General features: G+C 37.3%; 2 protein-coding genes across 5 annotated transcripts; one reads left to right on the forward strand and one right to left on the reverse strand.

The window, feature by feature from the left end:
* Positions 1-1,147: 1,147 nt before the first annotated feature.
* Positions 1,148-26,741, forward strand: LOC115447696 (spermine oxidase). Of its 4 annotated transcripts, none has more exons than XM_037436457.1 (8): positions 1,148-1,239; positions 15,832-16,005; positions 16,578-16,787; positions 17,710-17,926; positions 18,275-18,453; positions 18,639-18,909; positions 24,532-24,635; positions 25,417-26,741. In XM_037436457.1, the coding sequence occupies exons 1-8, from the start codon at positions 1,193-1,195 to the stop codon at positions 25,655-25,657; spliced, it is 1,443 nt and encodes a 480-aa protein (XP_037292354.1). In that variant the 5' UTR covers positions 1,148-1,192; the 3' UTR covers positions 25,658-26,741. The 4 variants fall into 4 exon arrangements, with proteins under 4 accessions (XP_037292354.1, XP_037292361.1, XP_030030747.2 ...); XM_037436464.1 differs by lacking the exon at positions 18,639-18,909 and adding an exon at positions 20,185-20,449; XM_030174887.2 differs by lacking the exon at positions 18,639-18,909 and adding an exon at positions 22,067-22,337.
* LOC115447695 (juvenile hormone esterase) lies at positions 4,540-9,525 on the reverse strand. The gene is made up of 3 exons (XM_030174884.2): positions 9,312-9,525; positions 5,892-7,090; positions 4,540-4,790 (listed from the first exon to the last, which is right to left on the reverse strand). The coding sequence occupies exons 1-3, from the start codon at positions 9,477-9,479 to the stop codon at positions 4,616-4,618; spliced, it is 1,542 nt and encodes a 513-aa protein (XP_030030744.2). The 5' UTR covers positions 9,480-9,525; the 3' UTR covers positions 4,540-4,615.
* Positions 26,742-26,866: the final 125 nt, after the last annotated feature.

Consider the following 26,866-nt stretch of genomic DNA (forward strand, 5'->3'; position numbering starts at 1 on the left):
TAAGTTTATCATGTAGGTACACACTGTTGGTCTGTTTGGCGAATGTAATATCTATTTATTTAGGGGGAAATGTAATTTCCCCCTAAATAAATAGATATTACAGTTTTATTTTGAAAATAAACTGATACTTATAGGTAAAGTGATTATAATTTTAAAACCTTTGTTTAATGACGTCTTACAAATACGCGCGTCATACACTAACAAAATTGCATATAAAAACACCACATTATTTACTATAGTCAGTCCTAGCGGCTCGCATTGATACGGCCCGAGTAGGCCCGAGCATCGACCGCCCGTCGCCCTGACAGTCGAATAAAATGCATAAATATTAGTTAAAAAATAATTTAAATAGTGTATACTTATTACTAACGTATGAAATGAAACGTTTTTTTTTTTCATTCACAGTTGGAGTATAATTTGTACATCGTCTAAAAACACAGGAAGGCATTTTATTTATAAAAATACAAAAAGTTAGTAAGCCGACTGATTGGCCGCGACAGTGGTTGGAGGTTGACTTTTCCAGTATTATATATTAGTCTATGGGTTGACTAAGTGAATGTCGGACAATTACCTTGCTTTCGTCTTGCCAGTATTGAGCTCGGACAACGTATCTATGTAATAAAAACATCTTAGCTTTTGTTGTTGTTATAACAAATTAATAGGTACTTGTGATATTTGTGATTAATGGATGGGGAATTATCTACGTTTATTGTTCGATTCTACGAATGTTTCAATTATTTACGTATAAATAGGTTTACTAGGTATGTGAACGATTGTTAATTTCGAATCAAGACTAATTCGTTGTCTTAGTTTTTGTTTTCCGATAAATTGCCCCCGATATCTTAACTGATACCAATTTGTAATACACCGGGTCACCTTTTAAAAAAAATCATCTTGTGCCACTGCTACTTTCTATCCCGGGAAAACTCCTGTACGCAGGCGAAGCAGGGAGCAAAAGCGAGTATATAATAATACAAAATCATTCGTAGAAAAAGACTTTATTAGTGCTAACCCTGTAAAACCGGGGCGGATTGTAATAAATATAAAAATAATAGCACAGATTTAATCGCCTTTTGATATTAGTCGAACAATCCAGAATTCTATTATTTAATTAAGTAACTATGACCCGTGACGAGATCTATGTAGATAATGCTATATAACGGAGTTCGCGAAGACGCTTGGCACAATAACCATGACTCCGTGGTCCGTGCTGCTGTTTCTTTGTGTTGCCGGAAGCCAGTAAGTAACGTCTTTTTATTAAAATTATTTTACTAAGACTGTGTCATTAAATACGTGAATTATTATTATTATTAAATTGGCGTAATGTACATTAAGTTTAAAATGATAAAACGGATTTTAAGTTAGTGTAAATGTTTTATTAAACGAGTGTTTGAATTTCGAATACAATTTAAGCGGGAAAAGTTTGATTTATGAAAATAAAGTGATTCTTAGCGGCCAGTACGTAACAAACTAATGAGTTTAGTTACAAATAAGTTTTGTATCATTATTATTTTTAACATAAATCTTACATTATTTCCTATATTTTATAAACTAGAATTAATTTAGTACCAAATTGGTAACATATTCTTTCCCTACCCTTATATGGGGTAAAGGTATGATACATCATACGATGTATGTATTTTGTGTATTATCGCCCATATGTTTAATATTGGAGTCTCGAATTTGTGCTCGACATGGCGCTAAGTGCGCCCCCCTATCACATCAAGGGATGAAACAACCTTGGCAAAAACGGATGCTCTTTTTGCAACCCTGCCTACCCCTCCAGGAATAAAGATGTGATGTGTATCTGCCGTTTGTTTTTGTACCTATATTTTCTGTTGGAATTACTCTACGTGGATATCAAAGGTGAAAAATTTTAGTTAGGCGCCCGAATTTCTTCTGTGATTTTTTTAGTATTGTTAAACTAATTGCATCGAATAAGAGGTCATGGTGTCCCTTCTAACAGCGTTTCTCCCCCTTAAAGTGGCCCCCTATCCCGCCCGGTCACCTCTGAAGTCGCTACTGTATCTAGCAGGTGGTCATATATTCAAGGCAATAGCGTATTGACCCAATCAATAATACAAGGCCGCCGAGCTTTAGGTCAACTCAGAGCTGTAAGGTCAGTTTCGCAGGAAATCCTTGTACAGTGATGTATATTCTATAGACACGAACGTCCATATAAACTATTTGTTCAAAATCTGAACTGAAATTGCAACCAAAACGTCACTGTTATAACCTATTTATTCACTTAAATAATAATTTGACTTGTTTGATTAATAATTTGTATTCACATCTCGCCACTTCGTACATAACCACACGCTGTCAATGTTGAAATCATACTAGTCAGATGTACGGATTGCAGTATAATTGAGTCAAACACAATGAGTGAACGCCAGATCTAGTAGGCAGTACATATATATCTATGCGCTTGTATATATTCTACCCCTGTGTAGGACCCTGAAAAATTATAATTGGGGCGTCTAGTGAAAGCATTCACTTCATTTATTGTCCTTGTGTTACAATAATACACAAATAGATAAAGAAACTGCTTTCAAATTATTAACGTCCACTTCCCGTAGTTTTAATTCGTTTGACGGAGCAATAAAATTGGCAAAAGATTAAAAAAGTATTTTACGACAGGAAACAGTTTACATTCAAACATTTGTTGTTTTTTTGTTTATCGATTTCCGTTTGCTTTAAATTGAGGACGCCTGACAAGTAAAATGACATTTACATAGTATGCTAGTGACATCTATTATTTAGATCACGAAACATTTTCTGAGCTTATCATGACAACCAAAGATATTAGACAGATTAGTTAGTTATAAACTGGACATCCTAACCTTATTTGTACTCCAAAAGTTATTACAAATTGGTAAGAAGTTTTATTTGAAATGTGTGATAAGATGTCACAGCATTAGATAATAATACAAAAGTAACAGTCATAGATAATATTAGACCCATAAAAATTTACCGTAAGTTTTCCTACTTTCAACTTTGACATTGGCAAAACCATTGTCTGCCAACGATGGAGCCATAATCTAAAAATTGAATTGAATTGAACATATTTACAGAAAATACACTAATACGCGCATTAAAAAAGTGCAAATCACTGTACGGAAAAAATGTGAAGTATTTTACATTAGTGTTCTGCTATTTCACGGTAGACTGAACAATCACATGAGCGCAAAATTTTTGTATGACAATCTTTCCAATGTCCGCTCTACATAATCTTAGAATTCTTTGACCATAATATGTTTTATCAGTTACATAATTATATTATATCTTGACCTAAGACCGTTCTATCAATATAATAAAATCGTATATTTTCCACGTATGTGCAATCTATATATATATATAAATAAATCCCTATTTCCCTTGCTCACGACATCACGCGTGAACGGCTGAACCGATTTCACTTTTTTTTTTGTGTTTTTTAATGTTAGGAGAAGGTTCTTATGAAAAAAAAAACAAAAAATTGCGCGGAAAAATAGAAAATTTGAGAAAACTGTCAGCGATTGACAGAATGCGCGCTGCAAATTCATGGTTGAGACGGGACAACGTCTGTCGGGTCAACTAGTAAATATATATAACTTAGGAATAAATAACGAAAATCGGAATGTAAAACTTTAGAAATTTTTATCTGTTCTCTCAAATGTATTTTTGCGATACAAAATAATCTAATAATTCAAAAATATCGCTGATTTTGAGTTCCGTACTACGGGGAGATAATATAAGAAGTCAAATAGATTAATATTTTGCTGGTGGTAGGATATATTTTATATCCGTCGGATAGCGACCGTACACAAGCTGTTAAAACCCGCCATAGCGGCCCACGTGTCGCGTCCCGGGATCAGTCTGTGTATATTCCAACAGGCATAATTGTGTCTGAGGGGTAATCATCTCTCGTCAGTCGACGTCCTATTGGACCCCATTTACCATCAGCAGTTAGGTCATTTTGCTGAGCCTTTAAAAAAAATATGTCCACGTTGAGTAGACATTGTGGGCACAAGTTTCATAATTATATAATATGTTTATTTACATCAGTAGATATTGTGACCTTGGACTTGACATATTATTTGTTATTATATCCTCGATTTACATTTTACAAGCAGAAAAAAAAAAAAAAAAAATGTTTATTTGTGATTTTTCAGACGACCAATACCTCAGTCTATTTCTCTGAAAAATAGTTTTATTTCATAGTGGTCTACAAAATCTGAAACGCTCTTTCTATAGTATCAAACGTTATATTCGCAATAATTACAGAATACAATTTTAGTCAATACTTTTTTGTAACCAGAGAGAATAATAGAATAGTCGCCGCGTGACATAGCTTCTTTGCTGCCAATCTGCCTGTGCAACCGAATATTTCCGGAGACGCCCGATGTCACCGACCAGCACAGCGGCGTGTAAATCAAATTATGTTCTCAAACTATTGCATTTATTTTGCTCTAAATTAAACAAAAAATAACGCATCAAATAATTTAATTAAGAACAATATCTACAGTTCAAATATTAATCTCTAAATGAAATAAAAAATAACGCATCAAATAATTTAATTAAGTACAATATCTACATATATAAATTATAACATTAATTTCTAATATAAATAACTTCACTTTCTAGAATTCTCTTGTAGTTTGTAGAATAGGTCCCAGAAAGCCATTCTGTCGTGGAATGGTCGACTGTCTAGCCAAAGATCCGAATCTATTTGTAAGTACCATTGCTTTGTTGATGTTACTGGTGACCATTTTATCGGCAGGAGGTCGTTTTCTTCCGGTGTTGGCTCACTGAAACATAAGTACTGTTTAGAACATTGGTTTTGAAAATGGTCCAGGTTGGACTTGATGGGAGTCTACGTTGGCGTGATCATGGGAATAACTGGACCTCAGGGGTCCACGGGAGATTTGACGATCTACGTTGTCGTGGCCAAAAAAATTGTCCACATTTCGTAAACAGAGGTCCACGTCTTATCTAGATTGATAGTAAAGTACTAAAATGTTGGCTTGACTATCAAATGACAGATAAATACCTTACTAATAAAATTTTCGCAAAGCTATGCTCAGTTAAAACACAAATTTACTCGATCAGCTGTAAATCAAAATCCGCCATCTTGCCTCTTAAAAAGGTTTAAACTAGGGACCGGTGATATTTTTGACAGCTGTTGAAGCAATTCTCAAGCACCTCTTAACGCTAAAACAAGTTTATAAGTAAGACTGATAGAGTCTGGGAGCACAATTCCGTCTACGGGGGCAAATACGTCTTTTTGCAAATACGGGCGATCTAATCGAAAGACAGCTTTGATAGCTGTGTAGTTGAAAGCGACGAAAAATCCCCTATTTACCTAAACCTATGAAAGTTATCTATTTTGAACATTTTTCAAATAGATTAGGCTTACCCCCATAATGATAGACTTTATTTATCTAAGCTCTATCTTTGATGTGATAACAAGTCTGTTTCTCAGTGCTGACGGCTTGGCAGCCTTCACAGTGCGTAGACATAGGGCCGTTGTGATTGGCTAATATTGAGATATAACTTGAATCTATTTGGATGTCAGATAAACAAAGCTGAGAAACAGACTTGTTATCACAGCAATGCTCCGTCCTTAAATAAATAACGTCTATGAATAAGGGGGTTAGCATTTAAGACTGGCAAATTGGGTTTCGTCAGAGATCTAACGTCAGGCAAATTACTTTAGAAAAATCTACACTAAGTGTCACTAACGTGAGAATCTAACCCTTGGTTCCGAAGTCTCTATAGGTTGACGGACGTATGTATTCATAAATAAGTCCCTGAAATAAAAAAATATCTCCGCTAAGTCTAAGATTTTTGAAGATTATTCGTTCACCTTATCCCCTAATCAAAGTCCTAATAAAGATAAAAATACGCACCCAAACTTAGCGAAGTTAGTCCACAAACTTGTCAGCCGATCCACTACAACCTGGTCATCTTCTGAGGGTTTTCCAAGCACGTTCGAGCTGAACAGATACCCCAGATCATCAAAATGGGTCGCCCCACCTTCAGTGATGTTAGCTGCTACCTTCATCAGGTTTCGTTCGCCCACATACGAAAATACGTAGTAGAAAATCGCCTTCGCCCCTTCATCTGTATATTTCTTTATCAGCCTTTCTGTTGGATGGTAGTATTTGAAATCGGACTCAAAGTTAATGATCTGGTGTCTCATATCTTCATTTAGATCTTCATCTCCGATGTAGAAATGTCTGACATAATCAACAATATCGGAATTGACTTCCGAACCAATTTTATCTTCGAAAGAAAAGTTTACGAATACATCTGGACTCGCTTTCGCGTATTTGAACAGCGCCTCGTCATTCGTATACCCAATTATGATGGGAATATTACGAATTTTTGTGGAGCTGGCTTCCGAATCTATGAACTTATCGTCGAAGTCGGGTTCGGCGCAGGGGCCGACATTCAAGCGTAAGTCAGCGAAAGCCGCTATAACCAAATGGTTGTCTTGACTTGAAAGGAAGTTCAGAGCGTCTTCTAAATCTTCTGTTTCATACCCGAGCCTTTCTGCGGCAGCTATCGGAACAGAATTATCTGGCCCTCCAATTTTTACTTCCGAAGCACTCTGCAGTATCGCCTGATCAAATAACTTCTCATGAGGCGATGCTAGATGTAAATTAATCGATTCCGCTCCCGAATCGATTCCAAAAACTGTGATCTTATTCACATCCCCACCGAAAGCTTGTATGTTCTCTCTAATCCATCTTAGGGCTAGAAGTTGGTCCTTTAACCCTTGGTTACCACCGACATCCTCAGACTCTACGCATAGAAACCCGTAAGGTCCGAGTCTGTAGTTAATAGAAACGATGATGACGTCATGTTTTATCAAGAATTCCGGAGAGTAAAGCTCTCTGTTCCCTCCACCTTGAACGAAACCACCTCCGTGGATCCATACCATGACTGGAAGGCGGTTTCTGGATGTGGCAGTGTTGGGGACGTAGATGTTTAGATTGAGGCAGTCGAGGGATCCTCGTACGGTACCGCCGAAGTATTGAGGGCATATTGAAGAATCAACGAACGCATCAAATGTGTCCTCGAAGCCTGGGTGAGGGACGGAAGGCTGAAAAGAAAATGTAAGTCATAATCGAAAACTTGCAGCGAGTGTGCCTAAGACTAACCTATTCCAATGATATGATTAAAGAAATATTATTGCTACATCTTGGAATTATTGTGGAAATGACAAGAATAATGTCAGGCCCGGCCTTAGCTATTCTGGCGCACGGAGAAAATATATTTGGTCACAAAAATAAGTGCGTGGCGCCCTACTCCAGTCTATGGCATCTTCCCTAGGACTTGTCACTTCGGGCAATCGCCGCCCGTTCAATTCTACAAACACTAAGGGCGCCGTAGCCTCTAGAAGGGGAGGAGGGACGGTGAGGTGAAGTCAGGAGTCTTCTTTAGGATTGGCTGAGTGGAGAAGGAAGGAAAATGTTCACGAGCCCTTGTTGCCCCTTCAATGTGAATATACAACAAAGTATACACATTGAACTGTGTGCCTAGGGCCGCGATAAATGTCCCTTCGTACGGACGTGCAATCGGTGTGGAGACATAGCGCACTAGAAATGGCCCAGGCTATTATGCCGGTTTGAAACTACTACACAAGTAGGTCATTATGGACAAGTTTTCGCTGCATACGTTCGTGGTGTTCGCTATCGGATACAAATATCCTACCACCAGTAATACACAGCCCTTTTGCTAGGAAAAATCTTTCAAACGAAGCACGAGCAACACTTATTGCACAACATGACTATATCTAAACTTGTGTAAAAATCACGAGATATCTAATCAATGGTCATTCCTGAATCATCGTCTGACTCGCCAATGATATTTCTAAAGCCAAGATAAGGTTTATATCAGAAGTAACGACTACTGTTCTGTCATTACACTAAAGCCGAAATAATAAGTAATTTTAGAAATTGAACAAACATAATTTAGCTACCAAGATCCTGAATCTCGCTTTATTCGTCTGGTATCAGTATTTTTATTAATGTATAATGATTTCTTTTGTTTACACGAATGTTATTTATTGAAACTAGCGACCCGCCCTGGCTTCGCACGGGTGCAATATTTCTCCACTATTTAATGGATGGTATTATACATATAAACCTATTTTATTTTATTATATTCCAAATATAATAAAATAAAATAAAATAAATAAACCTTCCTCTTGAATCACTCTATCTATTAAAAAAAACCGCATCAGAATCCGTTGCGTAGTTTTAAAGATTTAAGCATACAAAGGTAGGGACAGAGAAAGCGACTTTGTTTTATACTATGTAGTGATAAAACATTTTTTTAGATCTTTCCTGACCAAGAAGGATACAAAGTCCGAAAGGTCGGAAGAAAATTATTATTAAAAAAAACCGCAATATGATTAGAAAAATCCTTTTAAAAACCTCTATTAATATTCTAAATAAAGATTTATTATTATTATTCCAATATATTAATTTATGATTTTCGACAGTAAACTTCCACGGCATGAGAATACGCTATATTATGTATCCAGAATATCGACTAACTTAAGGCGATACCTCAAGGTCCATTTTCATACATTTTGTTTCACCTTTAATCTGGGTAACTAAACAAGTATTGGCAAGTAAAGAATTTAAATTCACGTCTAGTTAGTGATTAGTTCTCCCGCCCTGTGGAATGGGGGCGTTTGGAGAATACCACCACGGTAAACCCCTGCCTGATGTAAGAGGCGACTAACAGAGGCCACGATGGGGGTCGTCGGCGGGCGGCAGGGGGCTGTCCGCCCTAGTGCATTTTTGTGCATTTCTTGCACATTTTTCGGTTGACCCCCGGGATGGACGGTAGTATGGCGTTGACCTCATGCTGCCGTTGACACTGGGAGCATCCTTCGGCGCGCGGTGGCTTAGGAGCCCCCCCCCCCCCCCACACATTTAGGAGACGGGCCGTAAGGCAGCACCGCGCAGGGGCGGCCGCGGACGAAGACTCGGACCTGCTGTCTCGGGGAAGCCCGCAGTCGTCCCTTATGCGCCGAAGAGGGTCAACGTGGAGTTTTAGTTGGTAGGCCGATGCGTAGGGACTTAGGCTAGGTTCATTAGTTAGGGACTCGGCCCGACTGCCGCCCGAGGGTCCCGGGCCGCTTCAATTGTCGGGTCGTAAGGCAACGGTTACCCCAACATAACCGCTCAGTCGCCCCCCGTGTAGACTGGGCGGTAGTAATAAGGGACTTTCTCCGAGAAAACAAAAAAAAGGCAAGATATATGAATTTCAGTAAACTTACATCTTAATTTTTATGAAAAATATCGACTTACCCCAAAAGGATTTTCGGCATCGACTACGCCGTACGGAATGCCAAGGAACATCGAATACTGTCCATCATTGGATCTTAGACCTCTTATTAACCCATTTTGAATTTCGACCAACGGATCTATTCTTGTAAGGGCCAGCGCTGACGGCAGGAGCAGTGCGAGCGCCCACATCTTAGCGAATGGTACAGATCGAATGATGCAGCGATAAGATTTAGATAATCCTGCATCCGTTACATAAGGAATGTTCTGGATGCCCTTGAGATTTGGTCTAAGATTTATCGGAGATATTTTACGAGTGTTTTGATTGTAAATCCATGCGAATTTATAGTAGAGATCTTTGAATTGTAAAGTCAATTTCATTTGCCATTTTACTAGCATCGAAATTCTTTACTGCTATAAAAGGAAAACTGTTTATTTTTTTTAAAGTTAAGTCAGCATCATCCAATACCATCAAGTGGTTTTAACCCTTATTATATACGAGGGCTTAAAAAAGAACCGATAATGCCCAAACTCCTGAGTAGATCTTTCTAAATTATAGCCAAGAATAATTTCCATCAGCGTAACAAACAAAAAATATAGTTAAGAACCACCTTGATCACATCAGTTTTTAAACGAACAAAAAAACGCATCAAAAGCGTTTTGAAGTCACAAAAACAAATCCAAAATAGTTTCTTGCCTCGGTGGCGTAGATGTATTTCGTGCGGTACAACTACCACTTAGAGGTTCTAGGTTCGAATCCCTGATCGGTTATAGTAATAATAGGATAGCGCTCCGTAAAGCGATAGGCTCAACCCCTATCATGTCATGGGAGGGACACACTTGGCGAAAAATGAGTGTCCGCTGCACCTCTATATAATCCTTCGTGGATACGGCTAGATGTGTGTTTTTCACGAAACTTCATGTTTTTCATGAAACAATTCAGCATATATGCGTGTGATAGTCTCACATTGAAGTGTAATTTATGAAAGGTACGAGTAGGCGGAATAAGAAGCCCTTTTTTTAATAAAATTATTAGTCAATCAGTTTTAAATCTTATTTGTTTACAAAAATCATTTTTTTCTCAGTTATCAGAGAGGAAAAGTATCTTTAAGATAACGCTGTTGCTATATTCTCCAAGGCCACAATATCTGACATAAAAATGTTATCTTTAGATATATAAAAAATGTGTCTTGATAGTTTTGCAATACATTACGTGTTATTTAATCTTTATTGGAATATATGCTATGGCATAAATGTATACTGATTTCTGTTTTGAAGCTCTCAAGTGACAATACTTAGGTTGCCCCCCCTTCCCTCCAAGGCACGCTCATATGTATTTATTTATTGTGAATCATCAGCGTTGTATTACATACTGTCCCACTGCTGGGCACGGGCCTCCTCGAGTACTGAGAGGGATTAGGCCTTAGTCCACTACGCTGGCCTAGTGTGGATTGGCAGACTTCACACAACCTCGAAAATTCCTATAAAGACTTTCTCAGGTATATGGGTTTCCTCACGATGTTTTCCTTCACGAAACAAAAAACACCCCTTACACTATTCATTACAAAAAATGCATGGAGGACATTTGTCGCGGCCCTAGGCACACAGTTAAGTGTTTATACCTCATGGTTGCCATTCATATTGAGGACTACGAGGGCTCGTGAACATTTCCTGGCCTTTTCCTCCAATCCTAAGAGGTTTTCTTCTTCCTCCACACTACCTTTCCAGCTATCTCCTCTCGACTTTCCTCCAGGGCCCTGCAGCTGCTAAGCCAGGGGACTCCAGTATCCCATTCGCAGGCTTCCCCCGGCGTTGACTGCAGGGTCCGATAACCAATATAATAAATTATGGGTTGATTACGTAAGCCTAATAAGCAGTATAAATAAGTTTTATCAACATGTCCAAACAAACTGTTTTCTGAATAGCGAAAAAAATATTACGTACGGGAATATTTTCTAAAACAATTATATCTGAGTAACGAAATAGTTTTTATGAAATAAAAATACGGTTTTCTCTGTCTTTTGTAGTTTGGTTTATTTGTCTTAATGCTAATTAAATATTATCTAGATGTAACTTATTTGATAGAACAAATGTAAATGATGCAAACGATAAAAAAACAGATGAGATAGAAAATTTCGTAACAATATTTCCAAAAAAAATTACTTCGTCTCGTACATTTTATTAAGAATTACTTAGGTACAAACTTTTTACGTGGGTTCAATAAAATTATATAAAAAAAAAACCAAACAGACTCCTTTATCCTTGAAGGGATAGGCGGAGGTGTAACCAAGACATCATTATCCATTATTTTAATTTTATCTATTGTTTGTAACATTGACATGAAAATTTGTTTACAACGAAAAGGTCTCTATTTGTTTCAATTTATCAATATTATCTTTTGACCTAACCTCGCTTGATGTTAAGTTATGGGTAATTATCTAAATGAAATAATAATATTATTATGATCTAATATATAATAATTTGTAGTAGATATGTAAGCAGCAGGGTTAAAATTGAATAATACTCTTTAATGAAAAGCATATTTATTGATTATTTAACACCAAAAATTTAGTTTTTTCTATTTAATTATTATTAGAACTCATTATAAATATTCTCTTTGAATTTTGCATTTTGAGATTTTATTGTAAAATCGACTAATAGACTGACACTAATCGGCAGGACATCCCTAGCGACAAAGAATATTTGGAAAAGTTTTACTTTGTTTACAAGTTGTAGGAATATTACATTTATAAATGAAAAGTATACCTAATATATGAATTCAATAATATTTATTTATTACTGCCATACGTATATGATCGTGATTAGTATATTTACTCAACCATTGCTATTTAAAAAACTCGTGTAGGTTAGGGCTTGTGAAAATAAATAAACGTAATTATTACATAAATTAGTATTGTTGAATCAATATATTAAAAACATAATTATAATCGTGTTTAAATAATCGTAAGCACCGCTTTGTATACTTTTAAACACTAAATTGGGTGCAGAAAGGATATCGCAATTAAAAACCGTAAGTTGAACCATAACTTTACTTTTCTAATTTAAATTAACTACTTACAAGGAGCATTAATATTCTGCCTTATGGACTAATAAAAAAGTTAAGGTTCATTTATAATGTTGTTACGAATCTAGATTTTTAAATTTTTAAGTTCTGTGGTAGCATTTGGGTTGTGATTCAAAGGCGTCTGTTTCGATATTCAAATTATATAAGTTAGAATTTTTCTATCCTAAATTAACGAGGACTGCCTTTGGTTAAAATATATACGAAGGTTTATTCACATTAATTATCCCTGATAAATAATATGTAGTATTTATTTGAGTAATATTTTTTTGTATAGTATAGTTTAATATTCCAGTTGGGAACAAACAGCTTGCCAAGATCAAGGATCAAACGATGACCCTTGACTTTTCAACTTGTATAGCTTATCAAAAAATGTCTAATATATTAATAAAAAGAATATTCTTAGATAACTTACATATTTGTTGAAGTATATAAATATAGAAAAGTCTGGCTGTTACAAACATGTGTAATTCATTTTTGTTGTATTTGTTGGTTAGATATGATTGCATTTCGAGTGTTGACTTAATAATAATACCAGCCCTGTAATATATTCTACCTATTACTAAGCTCTTCCGTACTACTGGGAGGGTTTACATCTTAGTCCTTCACGTTGGCTTAGTGCAGGGCTTTTTTATTATAAGGTCACAGAAAATAGACTCCAATGCACCTGGTGGTAAGGAGTGGTGTCCAATAGAATGTCGACTGACGAGAGATGATTACCCCTCAGTCACAATTATGCCTGTTGGAACTGGATATACACAGACTGATCACGGAAAGCGACACTTACGTGGGCCACTATGGCGGGTTTTAACATCTTGTGTACAGTGGTCACTAATTAGACAGAATATTTTTTTTTGGCACCTGGTGTTTGAAGTAGGGTCCAATACCTAAGTTAAAATTTACTGAGTACTTATTCAGGATAATACAGCTTTATTTACTATTAGCATTGAAAGAATTATTAAAATTGATATAGTTTGAGTTTATTAATTATAAAAAGAAAGATTTCTTTTTTATAATATTAGTATAGAACAACTTATTCAAAACTGTGGAGACAGTTGACGGTTAAAATACAATTTTAATTAGATATCTTTTATAACAAAGTATAAAAAACGATAATTACTATCGTAAAAATAATGTTTCCCAAATTGATAATAATGTACCCAATTATGTAACATAATGAAATAGATAAAAATCAAAAATATGTAATATCTACATATTGTAAAGGTGAAGTTTGGCAGAACACAATTGTAGATAAATAATATGATAATTATAATTAATAGTTACTTTAATACCCACAGCACAGAAATACCAAACTATTTACTTAAAAAATAGCCATTCCATAAATGTACACTTATAGGTTGTGCGGCAACACTGATAATATGAAAATAATAATAGTTAATCCATTCTAAATCTATGAAAAAACCGTATCTGAAACCTCACATAGTAGACGCATGTACAAAAATCCCACATATCTGCATCTGCGTGTTCGGAACTGCACCTTAATTCTAATTAAAAATGGCCGTTATTTTAAAATTCGGCCAATCATGTCTCGCGCATTGTCACGTGGTCTCTTCTACACACAGAGTTTTAGTTTGTGCAACATTGTTAGAAATGTTTTTTGTAAGAGAAATATTTTTTTTTTTTATTTGGCCACCAACAATTGTTTACACTATTACTTATGAATTCAATATAAAAACTAATACAATTAAGTTGCACAAATGTAACAATTATTTAAAGGTTGGCACAGCATGCACTATTTAAAAGCTTAAGTAATGTTAACCAGTGTTTCAAGCTACAGTATTGTAATAATGATATATTGTGATTAACGCCTCGTTTATCTAGCAATATGCAAGTATAAGGGGCCGTTCAAGTATTACGTAACGCAATTTTTGATCATATTCGAACCCCCTGAACTCCCATGTAACGTTTTTTGTACCCCCCTCCCTAAAAGTTACGTAACACTAAAGTGTCTATTTTATCTAATATTCACAATTATGTTACACAAAGTATCGGAAAGTGGCTAAAATACCTTTGTTATTGTTTTAAAATAGAAAAATGTATGTTACGTAAAAGTTGTACGAAACCCCGCCTCCTGCCTCTGTAACACATAGTAACGTTTTACAAGATCCCCCTCCCCCTAAAATGCGTTACGTAACTCTTAAACGGCCCCTAATAGATCAGACTTCATTATATAAGGAAGCGGCTTTTCTTAGATAAACTGGAAATTCCGGTCCCTCCCAGCCTTAGGAAACACTTTGTTAAGGTTTTGTTTGAGTCACTAGTCTTAAGACCCAGCGTTATCAGTTAGATACTGAGGCAAGCGGCTCAGGCACGGAACGGCGTCGTTCTGACCCCACGTTCGCTGATTAGCGTTGTTATCCACATTGCTCTGGGGAATGCATCATATTCTTCCGTACATTTGTTATTACCGTTTGCTGCGTTGAACTTACTCGCTGCTCAGACTGGTGAGGTCTTGGTACTCAAGCCACTGGAGAGATAGAATACCGTTTGCTATGCCGAACTTACTCCTTGCTTAGACTAGTCAAGTCGTGGCTTGGAGTTCAAGCCACTGGCGAGATAGAATACCGTTTGCTATGCCGAACTTACTCCTTGCTTAGACTAGTCAAGTCGTGGCTTGGAGTTCAAGCCACTGGAGAGATAGAATACCGTTTGCTATGCCGAACGTACTCGCTGCTTAGACTGGTCAGGTCGTGGCTTGGTACTCAAGCCACTGAAGAAACATTGAGCGTCCTTTAAGCTTTGTACCTAATAAAAAAATCTAACAGTGGTCACGTTTTAGAAACGAAATCACAACCCAACTAAAGCTTGAGAATAACACAATATATTGTTTATATTTTATAGTTTTTTTACGGTCAAAGTGACGCCACTACACGTGACGTAAGCGTAGTAAGTGGGGTAGGGCCTAGATACAGTATCAACTGACCAGCCATAATTACTCCTTACCTGTTGACACAATTATGCCGGTATGTTTGATGATGGATATTCACTGAAAAAGCGCGATAGCCTAGTTGGTTGTGGAACGGACTGCCGAGACGAATGTCCGCAGGTTCAAATCCCAAAGGCACACCTCTGACTTTTCTAAAAAATTATGTGTGTATTCTTTGTGAATTATCGCTTGCTTTAACGGTGAAGGAAAACATCGTGAGGAAACCTTCATACCTGAGAAATTCTCTATTAGGAATTCGAGGTTGTGTGAAGTCTACCAACCCGCACTAGGCCAGCGTGGTGGACTAAGGTCTAATCCCTTTCAGTAGTAGAGACCACAGTGGGACAGTATATAATACAGGGCTGATATTATTCACCAACAGATTTCGGAACGTGATACACTTACCTGGGCCACTATGGCGGGATAGGGACTGGGGTTTTTATTTTTGGTGCCCTCTGTTAAAATTTTCGTCAGTCAGGTTCTTAAATATTTTAATTTTTGTTTATTTTCTACAGCGCCATGGTCTACGACACGATCGTCGTAGGCCTCGGGTCAGCTGGTACGACGGCCGCGTCGACCCTCGCCCAGGCCGGGAAGAAGGTCCTGGCGCTGGAGGCGATGGACAGGGTCGGCGGACGAGTCAACACCGTGCCCTTCGGAGATGGACTCGTCGAGCTCGGGGCTGAGTGGTGAGTAGATAGAGTGAGAGAAAGAGAGAGTAGATTTTTATGTATATAAATGTAGCTTTATGCTTACTGGTATTGGCAGACGTTCATGAGCGGCGGTGATTACTTACCACCAGATAGACCGTATGCTCATTTGGCCCTTATTTCATAAAAAAGCTACTCATATGTAGAAAAAATCCCGCACCACCTCTTAGTGTCATCAAGATCTCTGGCCATTATACTTGGGGCTATCCAGTTTATATAGCAGGCTAAGACGCATGACTTCAATAAATTTACTGGTGGTAGGTCTCTCGTATGTGCGAGTCCGCCTGGATAGGTATCACCGCAATATCTCTTTCTGCCATCAAGCATCAGTGTGTAGTCACTGTTGTGTTCCGATTTGAAGGACACTGTAGCCAGTGTAACTATTGGACATAAACTTAACATTTCATGTCTCATAGCGAGCGGAGTGGAATACCAAACAATACTTTGTAATTCAAAGTGTTGGTGTTTCTACTGTTTATGGATCGTATCGCTTACCATCAGGCGAACGGCAAGCTCGTCTTTCAAAGCAATAAAAAAAAATGCTTCGCCAGGATCCATGGCACCGCAAATAGCCGTGTGTACGAGACAGCGATAGCCAACAATATAGATGTCGTCAACCAGACCTTGAACTTCCAAATCTTGATGTCGGATGGCTCCCCAGCAGACACCAAGTTGTTAAGTGAGCTGATGGACTTCGCTACTGAAGTGATAGACGACCCGCCACCAGTGCCGGAACCTTTGGGCCAGTATATCACTAGGAGGTGAGGTTCATCGATTGTTGTATATCGATTATCAGGAATCGATATGAAATATCAATAGGGTATTTTAGTGTATGTGAGAAAAAATCCAAAAATACATAAATAAGGTAGTTTAATCAAAAAACAATAGGAAAATAGTAGTTTTAGTTCATAAAATTATAAATTAAATTTCTAAATTCAATTCAAAGTTTTTACTTTTTTTATCTGTTTTACAAATATGCGAAACGAGCGCCGCCATGATATGACGTCATCAAGGCAGTAAACTGCTTGAAGTGTCAATACGCGTACACTATTTCAAAATTATCGAAAAATACAAATTTTTCGGACAATCAATTTGGATCTCTTGTCGCAAGTTGTAACCAACTTATCCTCATAGTTATATCAGCTGGCACTTGAATCCACATATTGTTCGGCGTTTTTGCACTACTATTCTTAGATTCCGGAACAACACACTAATAATGAGGATAGGAGCTCATTTTAATTGTAATAATTTCCTCTTTACCTAAACGCTGTGCTAATGCTCGTGTCATTCAAATGGAATAAACAAAATGTAAATAAAACTGGCCATAGGGGGCCGTTCCAGTATTACGTAACGCAATTTTTGAAGATTTTTGACCCCCCCCCCCCCATCTTACGTGCCGTAACGTTCTCCTGTGCCCCGCCCCCATCCCAAAACTTATGTAACTCTAAAGTGTCAATTTTTTTCTATTCACAATACTTTTACGCAAAATACAGGTCGCTAAAATACCTTTGTTATTGTTTTAAAATAAACAAACAATGTTACATAACGCTTTGTACGAGATCCCCTCCCGCGCCTGTAACGCATCGTAACGTTTTACAAGACTCACTCTCCTCCAAATTGCGTTAAGTAATACTAAAAGGCCCCTAACTCAGTTTTACAACTTATCCACCCGTTTCCTTCCAGAGTGAAAGAACGTATAAACGAGAAGTACCCTCAAATAGCGAACGATACTGATTTCATCGAATCGTTTCTATTTTTTATGGATTTGGTCATAGACAATTTGGAGGCTTCTAATAGTTGGAATGATCTCTCAACGTTCTCCGATTACGAGGAGCTCAAGGGGCACCAGTACGCCAGCTGGCACAGATACGGGTACAAGACGTTTTTTGAGCTGATGTTGGTAAGTGTTTACTGGTAGGTCTCATATGTGAGAGTTCGACTGGGTAGGTACCACCGCAATATTTCTGACGCCAAGTAGCAGTTAGTCACTTGTGTTCCGGTTTGAACATTGTAGCCAGTGTAACTACTGGACAAGACTTAACATCTCAGGTTGGCGAGCGCAGTGGAATACCAAACAATACTTTGTAATTCAAGGTGTTGTTTCTACTGTTTATGGATCGTATCGCTTACCATCAGGCGAACGGCAAGCTCGTCTCGTCATACAAAGTAATAAAGAACTATCTAGACACCACTTACGACCAGCAGTGAGGTTGTCCTGTGCCCGAATAAACTGTTTAAATGTTTCCAGAACACATACAATAACGGCCCCGGCTACCCCAACCTGGACATCGCGCTGAACAAGGAGGTGTCTCGCATCACGTGGCCGCGACAGCCGGCGGAGGACGCGGTCGTGTCCTGCTCCGACGGCTCCGTCTACAGAGCCCGGAGTGTTATCGTGACGGTCTCGCTCGGCGTGCTCAAGGAGAGGTGAGTTGGGTTAGGTTAGCTTAGAAAATTAATTGAAAATATTTTTTTCATCGCAAAGATTTTTATTAGTCAAAATTAGTTTAATTTAGCGATTTTAAATAATCACGAAACCAATTTTTAGTCACGGAACTGACCAAAAAACTGAATTTAGTCAGACAGACGACCACAGACAATTATATTTCCAGGCACAACACGTTATTTTCCGCTGCCTTACCGAGCGAAAAAACAACGGCTATAGAGAAAATGTCCATAGGTGTGATCGGTAAAGTAGTATTGGCTTTTGAAAAACCCTGGTGGCCAAAGAATATGTCATTCACCGCTTTTATGTGGAGAGCTGAGGACAGAAAGAACGTACCGAAAGAAGACATTTGGACATCTATGATGAATGGCCCCAGTTTTGGCATGGGGACCAGTAATACGTTGACCCTTTGGTTGTGCGGCGATGCGGCTAAATTGGTCAGTACTGCTATTTAGTCGGCAAAATATGTGCTATTAGGCATGGGGTAAAATAGGTTGAATGATTTTGGTCATTGGATGAAATTGGTCAGTGAATTTGAATAGTTTTGGTCATAATAATTTAGCTAAGGGTTAAACATTTTTGGCCAACAATATATTGGGGTGAAGTTGGTCATCAGATATGCTTTTTTGATCTGCTTGAATAATTTTGGAGAACTGAATTTATGGGGTAAATTTGGCGCGAATATTTGGAGATTATTTTTCATGTGACTGAATTTTTTCATAGGTGACTATGATAAATTTTTTTGGGATGTTTATCATGCTTGCGTCTGTTTTGTAGCATGTTTAAAATTCAACCCAAAACGTTCGCAATTTGCTCACAAATGCTTGATTGGTCACTGAACGTGAGTTTAACCATAGCTGTCTACACATTGATCTCAAAAATGAGCCAATCAAAATATGCGAGCGTTGCAATCCAGCTTTTTATTGTTCAAGATCGATTATTTTCGGCTAGAAGTCTTCGAATAATTTCTTTCCTTTTCACAGTAATTTATTACTTACGTACATGGATATAACAATTAATTTCGCGTATATTTTTTTTTATGTCTCACATTGGGGTACTTTCCCCAGCATATTGGTTTCATTACCCCATTCAATTCGCTAGGTTTGTTTGAAACATTCCAGTCATTCTGTTTGTTTGCTGCTCATTTTTTGTTTGACTATTTTATTAAGGACTTTTTTGTATAATCGACAACCAATCGTTAAGGCAATGGTTACCCCCATATAACCGCTCAGTCGCCCCCCAAGAAGGCTGGGTGTTAGTAATAAGGTTGCTGTACAAATATCATTCCACGCTAATTTGATGAAGATAACACAGCCATGTTCCGAGTTGACACTGCCATGGACACGTTATCTTCGTGTTTTGGTTTACTTTTTAATTTTCGATAAAACTAGGCCAGAAATTTAACCAAGCATAAGACTTAAATTCGCTTATATTCAAGTCATCAGTCATTTTAGCCGGGAATCGTCCACTGCTGCACATAGGCCTTCCCCATTGAGCGCCACAGGGACCGGTTCTGGGCCGCCCTCATCCATCGGACTCCGGCAACCCTGACCAGGTCGCCGGTCCATCTCGTTATGCCTACGCTGCGTCTTCCGATTCGTGGTCGCCACACCAGAACTTTTATATTCAAGTTGACTTCTTAATTTTCTTAGATCAGAGATGTACACAAGCATTAGGTTTACATTCGCAAATATTTCAACGCTTACTTTCAGACGGAACACACTATTCGCGCAGCCATTGCCCAGCGAAAAACTGACAGCAATAGACAAAATGTCCATGGGTGTGATTGGTAAAATAATTCTGTCATTTCCAACATCATGGTGGAATTTTACAGACATAGTCTCGCTTTTCTGGACAAAGTCTGATAGGAATGGATTGGGCGATGATATGTGGATGGCCAGCATTCCGGGCATCACGGAACCTAAAGGTTGCCGAAATTGTATGACGCTTTGGACGGCAGGGGATGCGACGAGAATGGTCAGTATTGAATTGGGATGGGAAATATGGCTTGATTGAGGGACTAGGTTCGATTTTTATGTCGCATGTGGGATGTAACAGGGTTAATACTAATATAAATGCGTAAGTTTGTAAGGATGTATGTTTGTTCCTCTTTCACGAAAAAACTACTGAACGGATTTGGATTAAACTTTACAGTAATATTGGTTATACATCAGAATAACATAGGCTACAATTTATAATGATTTTGTGTCATTTGGTCGTAATATAAAGATACATATCACGTAAATCAGAAAAAACTCCTTCACGCGGGCTAAGCAGGGAGCAAAAGCTAGTAAAGCATAAATGGAGTTGACTTGGTCCAATGCTCGCTCGGATGCTATACTCCGCTAATGTTAACATTGGTTCATGAGCCTGGTGAAACCAACATATCTGTCTACTCACCCCAGTGGTGGTAATGACAAATATTTTTCCCCGTAATAAAGGCATACATGGGGTAATTTGGGTGTAACATATCATTCCTAAACCTAATCTTCAAGTCAACACGTACATGATTATCTCACTGTGTTGATTCTAGAATTGTGTTATTAATGGGGAAGACAAATTGGCATGAAAACTTGCATGCTTGGATTCATTGACTTCACATTCCATTAATGTTTTAGGAAGAACATATGATTATTACAGAGCACGTATTACAGGTTTTCATTTTTACCGGTGAAGCTATTTTGTTGAGTAGTAAAATACCGGTGAGATGATATGATTTATTTGAATCTGTAAAATGTTATACATTATTTAGATTGCGTCAATATTAACTCTACCACCAGTTCGTGCAGTTCTCACCAGAGAACGGGCAAGAAACTGGTGTTGCTCTTTTTAAAATCAGTTTAAGGTCTAAACTACAGTAAATGATACAGATAAAAAAATACAATTGGATTTTTTATTGTTGGTAATAAATTAATTTTAAATTTCCATGCGAGTAAACAACTCTTACGAATCATGGAATATTAGGCTTATAATATTTAAGATTAGTAGGTGAAAATATCTATTATCGTATTGTTCCGGTAAATAAAATAGAAAGTAATTGCCAGCCCTATTTAAACAATTTACTAACGTAAGCAACTGCACAATTTGATTATAGTAATACACTAAATTTTTGAGAATCATTATTCAAATATTTCTTGGAAAAATATTGCTGTTTATCTGTATCCACCCCGGGAATGTGGTGCACTATTATAACACATATAAATTCTTAAAATCTTGCTATCATTATAAAATGTAAGGCGGTAATTATTTTAAACCCAAAAACAATGTGCTCCCTTTGAACAATATTGATTAGTAACCCCATTACCAAAATAATCAGTTAAAAAAATATATCTAAAAATGCTTTTTAACTCAGTTTAAATAATATATAGAAGGTACCCTTGGATTGGTCACTTTAGTTTTTTTTGGGAAACTAACAAAGAAAATCTGAAAAATGAACTTCAACAATTTGTTGCAAAACCAGAAAAAAAACTATATTATTTTGACATAGTTTTTTAGTTCTAAGAGTGAAAAATAATAATTAAAATTATATTTCGTTTCTGGGGTATTTTCGCCTAACAAATATAGCTCATGTGTCATTACCCCATTTCATTATAGGCACGCGAAATTGTTCTGCCCAGAACTACCGCAAGAGAAGGCCACACTCATCGATATATTATCGATAGGCGTTGTCGATAAAATAGTGCTGTTATTCGACAAAGTCTGGTGGCCGTCTAATGTGTCATTCATCGGGTTCCTGTGGGATAGAAAGGCGAGGATAAACATACATCCCAAGGATAAATGGATAACAAAGATATATGGACTTACTATTCCGCTGGCTAATGACAACGCAATAACATTGTGGACTAGTGGAAACTGTGCGAAATTGGTCAGTATAGAAACCGCCTTATTCATCCAAATAAAATTAGTTTTAAGCGATAGCCTAGTTGGTTGTGGAACGGACTGCCGAGACGAATGCAGGTTCAAATCCCAATGGCACACACCTCTGATTTTTCTAAAAAAGTATGTGTGTATTTGTGAAGTATCGCTTGCTTTAACGGTGAAGGAACACATCGTGAGGAAACCTGCATACCTGAAAAGTTCTCTATAGGAATTTCGAGGGTGTGTGAAGTCTGCCCGCACTAGGCCAGCGTGGTGGACAAAGGCCTAATCCCTCTCGTCTGGCCCGTGCCCAACAGTGGGACAGTATATAATACAGGGCTGATATTATTATATAAAATTTGTTTTCGGATATCATCGCGGTTTTTTTATATTTCCCTATACAAATGTAAGATAAAAAAAATGTATAATTATAAAATTGAGGTAGATGTAACTTTGACCGTTTGTGTCCGTGACCATGAAGGATGGAGTATTCTAAATGTCGAGAGAATTTAAAATATAAAACCTGACATAGAATTTGAAAACAAGTTTAATTTAGATGTAACATTCGCGTAAACATAAGAAATTATTACATCTATGTTTTACGGTCAGTCACATCGTGACTGTAAAAGTGACAGCTAAAGTAAAAATAAGAGTAGCTACTAACGTAAATTTAATGTTTCCACAACACAAATATAGCCCGACTAGGGCAACAAAAAACCTAGATCAAATATGGAAGTTATTTCTTACACCAAAAACGTTAGCTTAAAATAAAAGCAAAAATAGCATCGTGAAAGCAGTTTCGTATGTCCCTGGTCAGGCTTTTGACAAAACTAAAAGTATTTTTAACTTTTACTGTTGAATTGGCTGGTAGTAAACGTTATTCCTTATATATGTCAAAGCTGTGATATAATTTCATTCATATTATAATTAAACGATAGATTGTCAATCGACTTCATTTCTTACAATTTATCGGCCTGGTTTTAGTGTCATAATATCATAACAAATAAGCCGAATTGAATAACTTTTTTTATTAATTCAATATTTTTCCAACTTTTCCGACTACGTTGTTATTTTCCGATTATAATTGTAGAGAGGAAAATGTAGATTTTTCGAATGCCCTTTTTGATTCCTTTTCTAAATCATTTCAATATGCATGGAAATAACTCGATTATCCTTGGTGAACAATATACATAATATCAAAATGCATGGGGTATAAGCATGAGAGAATGAGAAAGTGGGGTAAATTTGAAATAAATTTCAAAATAAATAGAAACAATTCTCAAACGAAGTAGCCAAAGAGAATTATAATATAGAAGTAGCGTTCTTCAAGAGAATGGGATGCAACCGTTTCAAAATAAATGGAAACTGTCATTTTTTGAATAAAGTAGCGTTCTTAAAGTTCTAAGTTTAATTTTTTTTTTTAATTACTGTTTGTGAAACAAAAACAAAAAGGTTTTAGCAGATTTGCTTTTCAAGTGTATTTGTGTAAGAAATACGTACATATGTTTTAGTTCCCTTTATAAAATATTCACAATTTTTTTGCATAATTATTTGTTTTGTTTCTTGAGCATCACGAATTTGTCAACGATACCAACCGGTCTCAGTTCCAAAAGGTTGCATCCCATTCTGATCACGCGAGGTTTATTTAAATAACGTATCCCATTTTTTATGGTTTGCATGTTATCAGTTTAATATTTAACATAGCATTAAATATAACGCTGTTGAGGTCTGGAGTTCAACTGCTAGACTGGTAAATCTGTATCTATAAGCTTATTTGGTGTCAAAAAGTTCATGTTCGAATATCATGTACTAAAACTTTGAATTGTACATAATATTCTACTTTGTTTCCTCGGCGGTGTAGTTTGCATACGACTGCTGAGATTTAAGGTTCGATCCCCAGGTTTTCTGCTATCAGCACGGAGTTTGATATTTGTAGCCGATATGGCGTTAACCCACTTCGTGGCTTGAATAGTCATGGCCAAATAAGGTGCACTAGTTGGCTGCCGACCCCTTCGGTGATAAGGGACGTATGTGTAAACCATGAAGACTACAAAGCCTTTGAAACGTCGGGAATAAAATAAAAAGAACCCTCGATACAATCCGAAAACTAATTTTATTTCCACGTTTAGTATGCGCGAAAAAATAAGAAATAATTATAGAAAATTCTGGTTCATCCAAGCTAATGTATGCGACGTTACCAGGTAGAGACGTTGCCTGAAGACGTGGTGAAAACCAAGTCAATGGAAATCCTGAGGAGGTTCATGGGAAGGAACACCAACATACCAGAGCCTACTGCCATGTTGAGGTACATTTATTATTTGTATGCGTTATTCTACATAAGAACGAATACGACTACCGCATTAAGGTCCTGGGTTAGGCCAATAAATTATTGTGACTGGGTTTTTTCATCTTAAAAATTACTCAGTCGCAGTTCGGAGTCAGGAAGTTGGCGGTGTGATACCCTCGTGCCTCGGAAAGCACGTAAAGCCTTTAATCCTGCGCGTGATTTCTCTCCGGTGATGTCGTATTGCCGTCTCATCGGACTATGAGAAGGAACAGAGAGTGCTTGTGTATTGCACACACACTCGTGCACTATAATATCTCCTGCTGATCTCTCTCCGGTCATGTCGTCTCACCGGACTATGAGAAGGAACAGAGAGTGCTTGTGTATTGCACACACTTGTGCATTATAATATCTCCTGGGTGGCTGATCTCCGTTGAGATTGGCCGCCGCGGCCGAAATTCGGCTAGAAAGGAATCGATCGATAAAAGTTGAGATTACATTGTCTGACAATTATTTTACTGCCTCGGTGGCGTAGTTGTTCTGCATACGCGGTACGGCAGCGCTCCGAGGTCCTGGGTTCAAATCCCGGGTCGGGTAAAGTGATATTTGGGTTTTTCTGCTCATTATCAGCCCGGAGTCTGGAATTTGTGCCCGATATGGCGATAGGGTCGCCCCCTATCACATCATGGGACGGAACACACTTGGCGAAAAGTGGGTGCCTTGCTTGCACCTCTGCGTACCCCTTCGGTGATAAATGATGTGTCTTTGTTTGTTTTCTTACAAGTATTTTTATATTTTCCAGATCAAGTTGGTACAAGAACCCCTTCACGCGGGGTAGTTACACATACGACAACTTACTCACCCCACAGTACCCCAACGCACGCGAGGATCTGGGTAAACCCTTACTGGACTCCGCTGGCAACCCACGCGTACTGTTCGCAGGCGAGGCGACGAACCCTCAACACTATTCAACAGTCCATGGCGCCTCAGAGACCGGATATAGAGAAGCAATGAGGCTACTTAATATTTCTAGCAAGATTTAAGTGTTTGTCTCGTTTAGGGTAAACGTAGATGTATATCGAGTTGATAAGGAAATATTGTGAAACTATTTAAATGAACATAAGTTAGTTCACTTATTCACTATAACAAGGTCCTATTACATTTATTTGTGTAATGGGGTATTTCTAGATTTTTATAAGAATGGGGTAAAGACACTCGACATACATTCTAGTATATTGAACTATGTTACCTAAGAACAAATATTTTATTAAAGATTTTATAAATGTTATAAAATAATTGTATATTTTTACATCGAAATAACCTCAAATTACTGCTGATTATAAAAACTATGGAACTATTTGCCGCTAGCAGCATTTCAGGATAGACGCGACCTGGCGACCTTCAGAAGAGAGCGTCTTTCCATCTAAGACGCCAGCAATGTATCTCTATGCCTCCTGGTACTGCGGAAGTATAGTTTATAAAAGAACTGCTAGGTAAAACTAGTAAATATATGTAATAATGGGGTAACTGCACCTATTAACATCTATACCGTTCAATCTTACTGATAGTATAGTTTATAAAAGAAAACAGTATAGTTTATAATTGAACCGCTGGCTAAAAATAATAAAAAATATATTAATGGGGTAACTTCACCTAAATTTAGGGGTATTTTTACCCCAAATTATAAAGCTCCATAGATACTGCCATAATGCTTAATATTATAAATGTAAAAGTTTATAAATATGTTTCTAAGTGGTAACCGGTTCAAAGGTGAAAGAATTTGAATGATATTTTGGACACTATCTCTTATATCAAAATAGAGGCTACCTTTTATACTAGAATAGTTTACAGTGAGGCTGTAGCTGTCATCTTAAGGTGCCACCCCTAGCAAAACGGGTATTTAATTTTAAAAGCTATACCTACTCGAATTTTAAAAATTAAAACAGTCAAATAAAACATGTTTCAAAAATATGTTATCTTAACGGTTTTTTTAAATTATAATGTGGATATTGTGTCATTCATTACTCAATAAAAATGCCACTAAAATTATTGATGCATCTCCTATGCATCAACAATTTTAGTGGCAGACACATCATTGTAATTTTTAACCAAAACTGTTAGACAATTCAATAAGTGATATTTTGGTAGTTTAAAGCTTTCATAAAGGACTTTTTTTTTTAAGAAGTCATTCGTAACCCTTTGTATATGACCGTCTTAACTCGTGCACCGCAGATTTTTGGAACGAATTCTCA

The sequence above is a fragment of the Manduca sexta genome, chromosome 1 (genome assembly GCF_014839805.1).
Source record: "Manduca sexta isolate Smith_Timp_Sample1 chromosome 1, JHU_Msex_v1.0, whole genome shotgun sequence".
NCBI lineage: Eukaryota > Metazoa > Arthropoda > Insecta > Lepidoptera > Sphingidae > Manduca > Manduca sexta.

What these genes read in the sequence shown, in the direction of transcription:
- LOC115447696 (XM_037436457.1), top strand. Translation starts at nt 1,193, where the DNA reads ATGACTCCGTGGTCCGTGCTGCTGTTTCTTTGTGTTGCCGGAAGCCA. An exon ending in CTTTGTGTTGCCGGAAGCCA is followed by an intron (nt 1,240 to 15,831) that starts GTAAGTAACGTC and finishes TATTTTCTACAG; the next exon opens with CGCCATGGTCTACGACACGA. An exon ending in GGCCAGTATATCACTAGGAG is followed by an intron (nt 16,788 to 17,709) that starts GTGAGGTTCATC and finishes GTTTCCTTCCAG; the next exon opens with AGTGAAAGAACGTATAAACG.
- LOC115447695 (XM_030174884.2), bottom strand. Translation starts at nt 9,479, where the DNA reads ATGTGGGCGCTCGCACTGCTCCTGCCGTCAGCGCTGGCCCTTACAAGA. An exon ending in ATGCCGAAAATCCTTTTGGG is followed by an intron (nt 7,091 to 9,311) that starts GTAAGTCGATAT and finishes TTTTCTTTTCAG; the next exon opens with CCTTCCGTCCCTCACCCAGG. An exon ending in ACTAACTTCGCTAAGTTTGG is followed by an intron (nt 4,791 to 5,891) that starts GTGCGTATTTTT and finishes CTTATGTTTCAG; the next exon opens with TGAGCCAACACCGGAAGAAA.